The sequence below is a fragment of the Gymnoscopelus microlampas genome (genome assembly GCF_963454915.1).
Source record: "Gymnoscopelus microlampas genome assembly, chromosome: 21".
Classification (NCBI taxonomy): domain Eukaryota; kingdom Metazoa; phylum Chordata; class Actinopteri; order Myctophiformes; family Myctophidae; genus Gymnoscopelus; species Gymnoscopelus microlampas.
In genome coordinates this window covers 3,952,548-3,965,305 of record NC_139958.1, presented here as the reverse complement: position 1 = coordinate 3,965,305, position 12,758 = coordinate 3,952,548, and the positions used below count along the sequence as shown (strand labels likewise).

At 41.7% G+C, this 12,758-nt stretch overlaps 2 protein-coding genes across 2 annotated transcripts; both read left to right on the top strand.

The window, feature by feature from the left end:
• Positions 1–392: 392 nt before the first annotated feature.
• Positions 393–1,173, top strand: LOC311037346 (uncharacterized protein; the record flags this gene model as incomplete). Its single annotated transcript, XM_084046473.1, has 2 exons — positions 393–403; positions 759–1,173. 2 exons carry the CDS (start codon positions 393–395, stop codon positions 1,171–1,173), a joined length of 426 nt encoding a protein of 141 aa, XP_083902599.1.
• Positions 1,174–9,829: 8,656 nt separating this feature from the next.
• LOC311037345 (uncharacterized protein) lies at positions 9,830–12,344 on the top strand (the record flags this gene model as incomplete). The annotated part of the gene is made up of 4 exons (XM_084046472.1): positions 9,830–10,390; positions 11,318–11,468; positions 11,790–11,897; positions 12,193–12,344. The coding sequence occupies 4 exons, from the start codon at positions 9,830–9,832 to the stop codon at positions 12,342–12,344; spliced, it is 972 nt and encodes a 323-aa protein (XP_083902598.1).
• Between the last annotated feature and the right edge of the window lie 414 nt (positions 12,345–12,758).

The following is a 12,758-nucleotide window of genomic DNA, read 5'->3' as shown; positions in this document are numbered from 1 at the left end:
GCCTCATTCAACATATTACTGTCCTGGCCATTAGAGTTGATTTGAGTGATTCTTGTGAAAGACAAATCTATAAACTGTCACCACAGTGCATGCTAATGTTTAATTTATCTGACATGGCCCGAAATTCAAAGGGGAAATGTTCTCTGGAATCTTGGAATCGTTTTTTACCATGTACAAATAATAATAAATGATAATAATAACAATAATATCAATATCAACAACAACAACATACAAATAAGAGTGTGACTTGGTGAGAAGAAGTCATTGAATAACATTTTCTTTGCACTGTCTGGCCAGGCATTGCTAATCTGGTGACTGCAGCTGCTGGTTTAGTTCACACTCATCGCCAGTGCACCGTTGAGATTAAAAATGAATGTTCTTCCCATAAACTCATGACTCCCAGGTAATTGCTTATTTTTTACCAATGTGTTTTCTATAACTGTTTTGATCCCTAGCTCAATGCAGTGTTGATTTTGTCGACTAAAACTATGACGAACTTTTACGCACTGAAAATAGCAGTTTATCCGCATGCAACCAAGTGTAAAGATCTGGCATTACGACGCCATCAGGGCACGCCAAAATACATTTTATTCTACTATAATCTTATGATATTTAGTCGACTAAAACTAGACAAAAAGTAAAACTTTTCAGATGACTATAAAATATGACTAAAACTAAATGGAATTGTACTCAAAATTTGTCGTCAAAATCAACCCTGGCTCAATGGCTTTAACTTTATTTTCCTTCTTACTATTAAGGATATACACTCACAGTGGCCAGAACGCCTCGCCCTTACAAAGCACCGTCGGCCCTGCCAAGGAGACGTCTGCACATTTCATCAAGACACCAAATGGTGCAAGGGGTGCCGTCGGTGTCATCACCTACGACCTCATCCATGTCAAGACGACAGAACGCATCAAGACAATTGCTATTATGTATTCAGTGCCCTATGACTTCAACCTGTACTCAAACTGGTACGCGGCAGGGTTCTTTGAACCAGGCAGAGCGTGTGATAATGAGCTTTACGATGAGATGTATAACCACGTAGGGAAGGATTTTGTCAGAAAGAAAGCAAATGTTCCCATCACTGTTACATACTCTAATTTCAAGATCATGGCCACAATGTCAGACACTTACTTACCGATCATGAAGGTGGAAATTTATGACGAGTGAGACGAGTAACTCAAGAAATACTGAAATGAGTAAACGTTCTGGCTTAGAGATTCAACTTTACTTTCTTTAATAACTTAATTGACAATGTGATTGAGATCTGTTACGTTTATTAGTTGGCACAGTCTGTACCTCTAATTCCCTTATTGATACCTCTAATCAAAGTATAAACCTGTACAGGCTACTACTGTATGCAGTCTTGATTCATTTTGAAATTGTCACCTCTTTTTGGAACGATTTAACTTTTTAAATTTTTTAATTTGTTAGGGTGTTAAGGGGTTGTATTGTATTATCAATTAAATGATTCGGATCTCCACTATATTGGACGTTTTTTCATCCTTAATGGTGCCAAAAACTGTTAAGTTTGTTATCGTCACCTTATTAAACTAATGGCCTAAGTCATTTTTTCAAGGTTTTCAGGAAAAATAAAAAACTGATCCAGAACAAAACTATATGATATTTCTTAATCATTTCACCCAAAATGTTTATAACAAATGATGACTATTTAAATAGAAATAACACTGTCTGTCAGTTATGTAACATAAGAGATTGAAATAGGTTTAAATAGGATTAAATCTGACTTAGGCCAAAATAAAAAGCAAAAAAAATTACAAAATGGCCTAAATCAGTAAATCATTTGGCTTAAGTCACAAAAACATGTGACTTAGGCCAAACAAAAGGCCTATTTTGTCCTAAGTCACACTAGGGAGTTAGGCCATTATACTAAAAGGGGCGTGAACAGCATGATCCTTTTCAATTAGGAGTTGGGCGATTTTACCAGAGGTGGCCAGTGTCATGAGGACCTGACTTAGGCAAAAATATCATTTCCTCAAAAAATGACTTAGGCCATTAGTTTAATAAGGTGACGTTATGTTAAACTACTGTCCTTGCCTAAATACTTTGAACACCGTTGCCACCTTGTGGGTGAATACATACATGACATGACATGAAAAAGCCAGCATAGCTGGCTTGCATGATTACATTTGACAAATGGGAAATTGGCATATTTGACAGGTACGATTAAACCTGATTACAAATTAATGAGCCAACATGGTTGACAGACATGATTATGCAGGATACCAAAGCCATACTCAGTGGTGGAAAAAGTATTCAAATTATTTACTTAAGTAAAAGCATCAATACTGCACTGTAGAAATATTCTGTTACAAGTAACAGTCTGGAATTCAAAATTGACTATAAAAGTATTGATATCAAAATGTACTTAAAGTACCAAAAGTAGAAAGTAGTGTACTCATTACTTGTGGCACCGGGGTGCCACAAGGGGGTGTCGTCTCCCCATACGTCTTCCTCCTCTACATGGCCACCCGGAATGCTGTGTTTGAGGACACCCTTGATGTTGGATATGCAGGTGACATTGGGTTGTCGAGAGCGATCCCCATATCTAAAATCATGACAGACACATCAATGCAACTGGAGGCAGAAAGGCTGGATGAATGGGCAGCAAAAAATAAAATGATGCTCAACGGAAAAAAGTCGGTGGAACTTCGGATATGTTTCGCACAGAACCCACCACAACCTCCACCACTGATGTTGGGGGGACAGGAGGTACCTGTAGTGGAAACAACAAAGTATCTGGGATACCACCTCGACCAAAAAATGACTGGAGATGTGCACATTGAGAAGACAGTTAAAACTGCCTCCAAGCGGCTGCACTATCTCACGGTCATGGCGAGACATGGACTACCTGCGGACGACCTCATCACCATCTACACCACGCTCATCAGGCCGTGTCTGGAGTATAGCTCAGTGCTCTTGGTGGGCTGCTCAAAAAAACAACAGGCAGAGCTAGAGCGAGTCCAGACTCGTGCCTGTAAAATCATCAGGAGGAGAGCTGGAAACTTCTAGCCTGGTAAACCCTCCCTCCGGAAATCTCATTTCAATTCGATTTCAGAAAGGAGTCTGGTCTGAAACGCCTTTCTGCAATAATCGCTGTGGGCTGGAGTTGGGCGGGAGTAATACCGTTGACTGACAACCCCTTCAACCAATGATCGTTTTTCCCCTTCAGCCAATGAGCAGTTCAATTTGACGAGCTCCAGACTATGTGACGCAACGGGACTTTTGGGACGGCCATGCCGAAAATAGGTTGCCTTATTGGGATACATGCGTGTCACTCCCCGCCCCTGCCGGTTCTCTAAATTTATATTTTTAAATAGGCTCTGTCATGATTAATTGACCACATATATGAAGTTAAACAACTAAATTCTATCCAAACGATATCTTATAAGTAAATTCCGTGCCTCAAAAAAGAAGTTTGAAAGCGTTATAAAACTGAAAGTAAGAAGTGAAGGCACTCGCACAAACAACAATGGCTGCCGTTCGTCTTTTTTCGGCGGCTCTCAGGCTGCACTCGGGTTCATTCGGGCTCACTCGAACTCGCCACCTGATTGGCCAACTGTCGCTGTCAATCACAGAACAATGAGCGACGACGCTGATAGGCTCGTCGGCTCGGCGAGCAGAGCGATTATTGGAGAAAGGCGTTTCAGACCAGACTCCTTTCTGAAATCGAATTGAAATGAGATTTCCGGAGGGAGGGTTTACCAGGCTAGGAAACTTCTCACAACCACTGCCATCACTTCAGACCAGGAGGGAGGTAGCAGCAGTGAAGCTGGTCAGGGACATGCATGATGAACAGCACCCTCTGCATGATCTGCTGCCCCAAACAAGAGAAATAGATACTACCAGGACACTGAGGAATCAACATGAGTTGTCAGAACCTAAACCCAAAGCCAAAACCAACAGGCTGAAAAACTCTACCCTGTATGCGGCAGTCAGGCTGTATAATAATATTGGTCAGACTGTATAAACAACATGGCCACCAGAACTGTTTTAAATGTCCTCATCTTCTGCTTCCGCGAAATGAAATGTTTTTAAATGTTTTTTAAATGTTTTTTAACTGTTCTTGTATGCAAATGCTCTTTTATATCTACAGTAAATATATGTAAAGTTCTGCAGTTTTTCAGTGGGGCCCTGGCTCCACTGCAAGCATGAATTAATAAAATCAAATCAAAATTAAGCCGAATGTCCCATTTCACAAGTTTTCAAATGTATACAATTTTTTTGAAAATAGCAGATCTACAAGCAATTTTCCTTATAGATGTTGTAGAGTAGAAGTAAAATAATTGAAAATTAGAAATACTCCACTAAAGTAGAAACAAATACCTAGAAAATGTTTGATTACAATTCAGAAATGTTGTACGAATACCTCCAATGGTATTCTTGGCGTACCCACTGCTCTGTTATAGGCCTACCGATCTATGCATGTTTTTGTCAACAGAAATTGAGTATTCGATGAATAGAGTTACAACATTTGAGTACAAAGGACCCCAATGGAAACAAGCCATAGGCTTTCTTGGGTTTAAAATCCTCTTAGCAGACCTTGTATTGAACTGTACTTTACTGTGCTTTTTTTTGGCAAACTGCTAATAAAGTATTCAATCAATCAATCAATCAAACCGGCCCAAGGGTCAATCATTGGTGACCTTTCCTGGGCCTCTAATGACCATGGAGGAAGAAGAGGGGGTATAAGCAAAAGGAGGGGCCACAGTAGTCACTACTCTTATCCTGGTCATGAATCAACATCCTCCCAGACCCTCCCCACAAAACTGTACCCCTCCCGTTCAGACGGCCTTCCCCTTTCCTAGATAAGACTCCTGCCAAGCATCACCCAGATGTAAACACTGCCCCTGACCAGCCCAGACACCCCTGTTCATCTCCTTCAAACACTTTCATCTTATCCAAGTCTTCGCCAATGGAATACCTCATGCAGAGAGGGGGGAATGACTCAAATTACAACAAGCCCAGTGAAGAGAGGGGGGCAGCCAGGCTCCATGGCCCTCATGTATAAATGGACTGTACAAACCGGCTTAAATTCAAGCCCAGCAATGAGCTTACGCCCACGTGGGATTTATCAAGCAATACTCACTATACAGTCAGTCCTAGCGTACATGGTCTGAGCTTTGATAAATGTGACAGCTGAAACAGACCGTCATTTAAATAACACGCCCTTAAATATTCTGGAAACGCCCCGATTTTCCGACATGAACAACCGGAATGGAAACAACGTATGGAAAGCCAATAAGAAAGTTTACACACACACACACACACACACACACACACACACACACACACACACACACACACACACACACACACTTTAATCATTAATTTATGTCCGCATAAGAGATACAATACAAGGACACAAATATTACAAGGTGCTGTCAAAAATGTACAGTCAGCAAATCATGGACAAATACTCCCACACCTTTTAGGGCAACAAATAACAGCGTCTTCGCCATATTTGGCGGCTACCGATAGTAGAAGAGATTCCACAGAATTTTTCAAGCCGTTTAGCTGCTTTTTTTGGCATCCCAAGTTGTTGGAAGCCTCTTACAACCAACCTATGTACATGTCCTAGGCTGCCAAAGATAAACACAAATAGATTGCACCTATAACCTAGCTCTGTGATGGTATGGAGGAGCGGCTGGTATTTAATGATTTGTCATAAAAGCTTCCTCTAAGCTAGAATCAAAGGTGCAGGCCATTTCAAGAATGGAAACTGATCTGTTTCCTTCATTGACAACAACAACATCAGGTGTATTAGCAGAGAGATGTGCAAAGATTTCAGGATTTTCAGTACAGAGTTGAAACATGGAAGGTTTGACACAGGAATGTTTGTACATTCTCACTGACGGTGTAAAATGTTTAGATATGTCCTTAGTTATGAGATGCAACTATTCTGTCGTGGCGTGCTATGTAAAGCCCTTTATAGGCATAGCAGCCATTCAGAATGTGTGACATGGTTTCTGTAACAGGCCCTGTGGTGTGATGCAAACGATGAGGTACATGAGTGGTGGGAAACCAGAAGGAAAGGTTGAGTCTGGTGGGAAGGATCTGTAACCTGGCTGTAAAGGTGATAATGTCCTCATTGAGAGCAGTGTTCCTTAGAAATGAATGGGAAATAGAGTGGTCAGCAGAGGGAAGACAAGCAAGTTTTCCCTGAAGTTTAAGACCAGTCCAGTGTTGTTGTTGTTGATGTTGAAAAAGATCAAGCAAGGTCCGCCGAGCACCTGCAGATGTCAGCAGGTGAGTGTGTCCACCGTAGGTCACTGTACCTCTCACAGAGGTGAGGGGGTCAGTTATTAAGTCCTCAGAGACCCTCACAGTTTCCGAATCAGACCGGACCCACTCCAGGGACACTCCGGTTTGGACACAGAGGTCGTTCAAGTCCGGCCAGTCCGATGAAACGCCAAAGCCCGGGGAGTGAGTGTCTAGTTTCCCACTGGGTTTCCTTTTGAACCCTAGGAAGTGGGGCTCTGACTCCCTGGCTAAAGGGACCTTGCGTCTCCTTAAATCAAGGAACAGGGAAGATCTGGCCAGTTCTCTCACATCCCTGTCGTCATTATTCAACATGCTCAGTAGATGGGATATGCGCATGCTAGTATAAATCCACAACACATTGGGTACACTCAGCCCTCCCCCCACTGAGGGTGGAAAACTATATCACGGGTGCTGTGTGTGTTCAGGGCAAACCACTTACGTAGTAAGCTCACGGTTTTATTGTTCATTTCACTTAGTACGTTCTGCTGGATATGAACATTGGAGAAGAAGTGTTGTACTTTAGACAGAGCTTTACACACACACACACACACACACACACACACACACACACACACACACACACACACACACACACACACACACACACACACACACACACACACACACACACACACACACACACACACACACACACACACACACACACACACACACACGTATCATTTTGGCACACTGCGTCTTTGCCAGTGGGATTACCATGTATTCCGTAACAGTACAATCTTTGTCAAGTACTACATGCATGACACCAATCACATTGTCATGAATGGAATGAGTTTATAATTTAACCCATACCGAGCATTGCGTGTTTGACTAAAATAAAGCAATCATGTATTCCCTGTGAGTCACAGGCTGTCGTGATGCCACGTTAATGAGAGATAGCCTGGCAAGGCAGTCATAATCTGTGAACGTTTATGGAGTGATTGATGAGTGAATGCATAAACATTAATGGATGAAGGCTGGTGTGTGCTGGGATGGTTATATCTCCGATCTCCCGGTGGCCCAAATGAATCCACAGCGTTTAGAATCAGATCACCTGCGCTGGGCAACGGTTTGGAGCATTACGTTTTTATCCGTAATCCAGGTTGCACATAACTCCAGAGGACACACTACTGTATATACATTTGGAGACCTCACTGTCCATGAAAAGATTTACAGCGGCGGCCTTCCCGACTCCCGAAAATGCTCTCGCATAAGAGCTCGTATAGCCTAGGTCTGAGCCAGATCTTATCTGAATGACTGAATGGGTGAATGATTAAGCACCTAATTTATAACATTGCAAATAGTCTATGTTAGATTAGATTTTTTCCATATCCCTCGATTTTAATTGCCTGTCATTATCACTTGGAAACAAAATGCATGTCCATGTATGCATTTATAAAATGTTATATTTTCACAGGGATTACTTATTAGTGTGTTAGATATACATGTTGTGGATATACATGTGTACAGACGCCTGTCAAATTGTTAGACAATGCTGCTCCGCATGTCTAGATAAGATGGTGTGTCACGATGGAATGATAAATGCAGACAATCGCGGCGATCTGCCGAACGCTCGTTTTTTGGTCTACACCACTTTGATAAATGAGGGCCCAGGAGGGAGAGGAATAGAACAAGTGCTCCTCAGAGAAACCCCCCACAGCACGGACTGAAATGATGACCGCACACGCACGGGCCCTTACAACAGAGGTCCCACAGGAAGGCCCCTGGAAGGCAATACAACACGCAGGGTGAATACTGAGATGCAGTGGTGGAAGAAGTACTCAAATGTTTTAATTAAGTAAAATGTACTTAGTTACTTTGCTTGATAAGGCGATAAGCAAGGAGACACACAGGAAGGTCAGTCTAATGGATGTGGAAAGGTTATCTCTGATGTATCTCTGTTTCACATCAGATGAGCTCATAATTATTCTCACAGTGACCTTTCCCATGGCCATACATCCGTCCTTGTGCGAGTCGATCTTTTGATTACAGTATCAATACTGCAGTGTAGAAATACTCTGTTACAAGTAAAAAGTCTGGTAATCGAAATGTACTTGAGTAAAAGGTTAAATAGTATTGGCATCAAAATCAAAAGTAAAAGTATTCATTGTGCAGAATGTCCCATTTCACAAGTTCAAAATGTATACAAATATTTTAGAAATAGCCGATCTACAAGCTCACAATGCATCACGTTGTAGATCTGCTATTTTTGAAAAATAGTGAAAATCTGCTATGAGCTATGAGCTTGTAGATCTGCTATTTTTGAATAGCCCAAAGTTTAAAAGGTTAAAGTGGTTAACATTATTCTGATGCTATATCAACACATTTGGCTGGGGACCCCTTTGGAAAAATGTTTTTTAATTTGGTAACAGCGGCCCCGGTGGGCAGCTGTTACCTCTCCTACCGGAACCGCTGCCGGTCATCAAATTATTGGCTTAGGAATGCGAAAAAGAAAAAAAATCCATGAATTCAAGTCTCCATGGTGTGACTAATCGATAGAAAAAAAGTCATTTTGGGGGTGAACTATCCCTTTAAGCTTATCATCTAGGGGTCCTGACCCCCAGTTTGGGAACCACTGCCCAACGGCAGGACTGGGCAGAGGTTTGGGGAATAGTTGGGCTGCAGGGCGATAACGAAAAAAGAAAAAAAAGAACAAAAAGACCTTTATGGTAAAATGTGTTCAATTCATAAATGTTGTACTAATACCTCCAGATATTCTCAGCTTACCCACTGCTCTGTCATGTTGTAGGCCTACCATTACATGCATGTTTTCATCAGGGGTGTAAAGTAACTAAGTCCATTTACTCAAATACTGTACTTAAGTACAATTTTGAGGTACTTTTACTTTACTGGAGTATTTACAATTGTCTATACTTTCACTTCTACTCCACTACATCTCAGAGGCAAATATTGTACTCCACTACAATTATTTGAAAACTTTAGTTACTTTGCAGATATAAATATATTACATTATAAAACATACATTAACCACTTTAGCCCTATACCTAGGCTATTTGAAAATAGCCAATTTACAAGCTCACAACGCGTCGCATCGCGACACGTTGTGAGCTTGTAGATCTGCTATTTTCAAACATTTTAGTACTTTCACTTTTGGTACTTTAAGTACATTTGGATACCAATACTTTTGTACTTTTACTCAAGTCAATCTTTAATTCCGGACTTTTACTTGTAACAGAGTTACTTCTATGTTGCAGTATTGATACTTTTACTCAAGTAAAACATTTGAGCACTTTTTCCACCACTGGTTTTCATGTTGCAGAAGAATTGTAAAGGGTCTGGTCTGTCTGTGGTCCCTGCTCTTACTCCACTCCCCCCCCCCCCTGTTTGTCTGTTTAAACTGAAACCCCCATCTGGATCCACTCATGACCAATCCGCTAAAGTCACAACAGATGACACAACCTCCTCGCTTTGTGGCATTTGTCGAATTTCAACCCAGAGAGACGCAGTCACAGAGCTAGCCAGGCATGCTATAGAGGATCATAACCTAAAATAAAGTCAAGATCATTTTATTTTGAACAGAATGGGTTCCCAGATTGGGATGTTTGGTAGCAAAGAGGGAAAAAAAAAAGAAGAAAAAGAGGAAAAAGAAACGGGAGTGGAATGGCTTCAGAAGCTGACAGAAGAACTGATCAAGAGTCCCGTGGCGACAAACATCTCTTTCGGCTTCATCCTCATGGGACTGGAGAGGCTGGTGGAGATGCAGTTTGAGTGTCCTTGCAAGACCGTGGTGAGGAACACGTTGTCTTCGCTAGCCTTCTTCATCATTCCTGCCCTCATGTCCTTTCTCCTGATGCTGGTCATGAAGATCCAGGAGTGCACGTGTGGCGACATGGCCTCCATGTTCGCCAGCACCATCTCCAGCGTCGTCCCCTCCATCATCTGGATGGTTTTGCTGTTCCTGGACGGCCGCTACTTTACCTGTGCCATGACGGACTGGCCAGGTAGGTTTGTGGATCTGGAGAATTCGTCTCCGCAGAAATGGTGCGAGCCATTTGCAAACGCTACCTGCGTCTACAAGAGGAAGCCGGGCACGCGTCAGCAATGCATGCTCAAATCACAAGAGTTCTTCGTCACATCTCAGGTAAGGCCCCTCTATCCCAGAGGTTCTCAAACCTTTTCATGTCAAAGACCCCCGAATTGACACTTATTAGGACCTCCACTTGAAAGGATATGCCAGGGACCCCCCATATAAGAAGATTTTTCCGGCTCTAGCAGTGATTCTAAACCATTTTAATTTGAAGGACCCCCAGTGTGACATGCATTAGGCGACGGACCCCCACTTAATGGCATTTCTATCTCTGGGGCCCCAATTTATATTGTAAAATGTTGATTTAACTCTGAGTACAAATGGAACAGGTCCATTTGGTTCCATTTGTACACTCTCGGAGTTACAGACCCATAAGGGTCCATTTGGTTCCATTTGTACACTCTCAGAGTTACAGAACCGATGCTCTATCCGGTTAGAACAGTGGTCCTCACATGATTTTTTTCCCTTTTTTTGGAGGGGGGGGGGGGGCAGATGACAATGAAGTGACAATTTTAGGACTTTTAAGACATTTTTAATATCTAGAAAAACAAGAAATAAAATAAGACAATAAAAACCTTTCAACATTGGCCAAATTGTCAAATAATATAAGAAAGAGGCAAACATTTTGAATATAGCCGATCTACAACGCCTCGCAACGTGAGGCGCTGTGAGCTTGTAGATCTGCCATTTTTCACAATATTTATCTGCGGAACTGAGTCAAACAAAATCCCAAGTGCTTGTAAGGGTGGCGGGTCCCCAGTTCAAATAGGATTATTTTGGGGGGGTCATGCACAGCCTGAGATTGAGAACCACTGCGTTAGAATATGCAGTAATACAAACCCTTACATATTGCAATGTTGATGCCTTATCAGTTTTGCATTGTCCAATAGTTTGGACAACACAAAATAGTTTTTTTTTCCTAGAAATATTTACCAGTATGTAGCCTATACCACTGCTTAACTGTCTTATTTTGTGTCCCAGTGGATAGGCGTAGGCCTTCTGGCGTTCATCTGTTTGGGAACCATAGAATATATCATCGGAAAGCACTACAGAAAACACTACAGAGACAACATCATCCCTGCAAAGGAAGTTGGCAAAGAGGAAATGCAAACAGAAGATACTAAGCAGGACGGTGGGTACCAGCAGAACAATGTTATGTTTATTTCTATTTAAAAAAAGAAAAGTTTGAGAAGTAGTGAAAATAGCAGATCTACAAGTTATGCAATGTAGATCTGCTATTTTCACTAGTTTGGGTCCCGGGCAAACATCTAATTTTACATTTAGATCAGTGCTGCTCTAAAGTTTGTCACATCTCAATTCAACAATTATCACAGATGAACAAAATGGAGAGAAAACTTTCATACATTGGCTCTTATAAAGTCATTTTCTAAAGTCACTATGTAAGAACTAAGAGCTGTGCTAATATCTTCTCTCTTTCATTGTGTTTGTGTAGGAGGAGATCTCTCTATCATGTCGTCCTCAGGCGAGCCCTCCATCATCACTTCAGTCATCACTGAAGCTGGCAAAGAGGAAATGCAAATGGAAGATACTAAGCAGGACGGTGGGTACCAGCAGAACTGTGTTATGTTTATTTCTATTAAAAAAAAGAAAAGTTTGAGAAGTAGTGAAAATAGCAGATCTACAAGATCTGCCATTTTCACTAGTTTGGGTCCCGGGCAAACATCTAATTTTAGATTTAGACCAGTGCTATTACCAGTGCTATTATCACAGATAAACAAAATGGAGAGAAAACAGTGTATAACTTTCATACATTGGCTCTTATAAAGTCATTTTTTAAAGTCACTAAAAAGAACTAAGAGCTGGGCTAATATCTCTCTTTCATTGTGTTTGTGAAGGAGGACGGGCCAGAGGTTGCAAATTCTGCCCCCTCAGTTTATGCCTGACCAACCGTGGGGGGGCACCAAACAGCCTTGAGAAAGTGAAAGAAGACGCCGAAAAGCGCCGAAATGTTGAACCTGCGGCTGCTGAAGGAGGGCTAAAACAGTGAAACGCGCCGGTGTACCGCACCCCCCCTACCACTGCCATCCCACCCTGTACAATAACTTCCAGCCAGTGGCCCCAGTGCAGGCTATTTACACAAAGAAAAATAACGGTTCTTAAATGATTCTTTAAAAAGCTATAGGGTTCCACAAAAAAACTATGACCTACTAAAGAAGAACCAAATGGTTCCTCAAATCCTAAAATGTTGGCCATGTCTTTTTGAACATTCCGCAAAAATAGGCGATCTACAAGCTCACTAGATGGGGTGTACACACTAGTCCGGTGTCTGTGTAGAGATACAAACACCCTCCAACCAACTACAAAAAGTGCAATCAAATTACAACTGCATACAAAACAAAATACATTTATACACATCTGAGTCCTTTCCAAGTATGGGAGTCTTGAACGCCATTATATTATC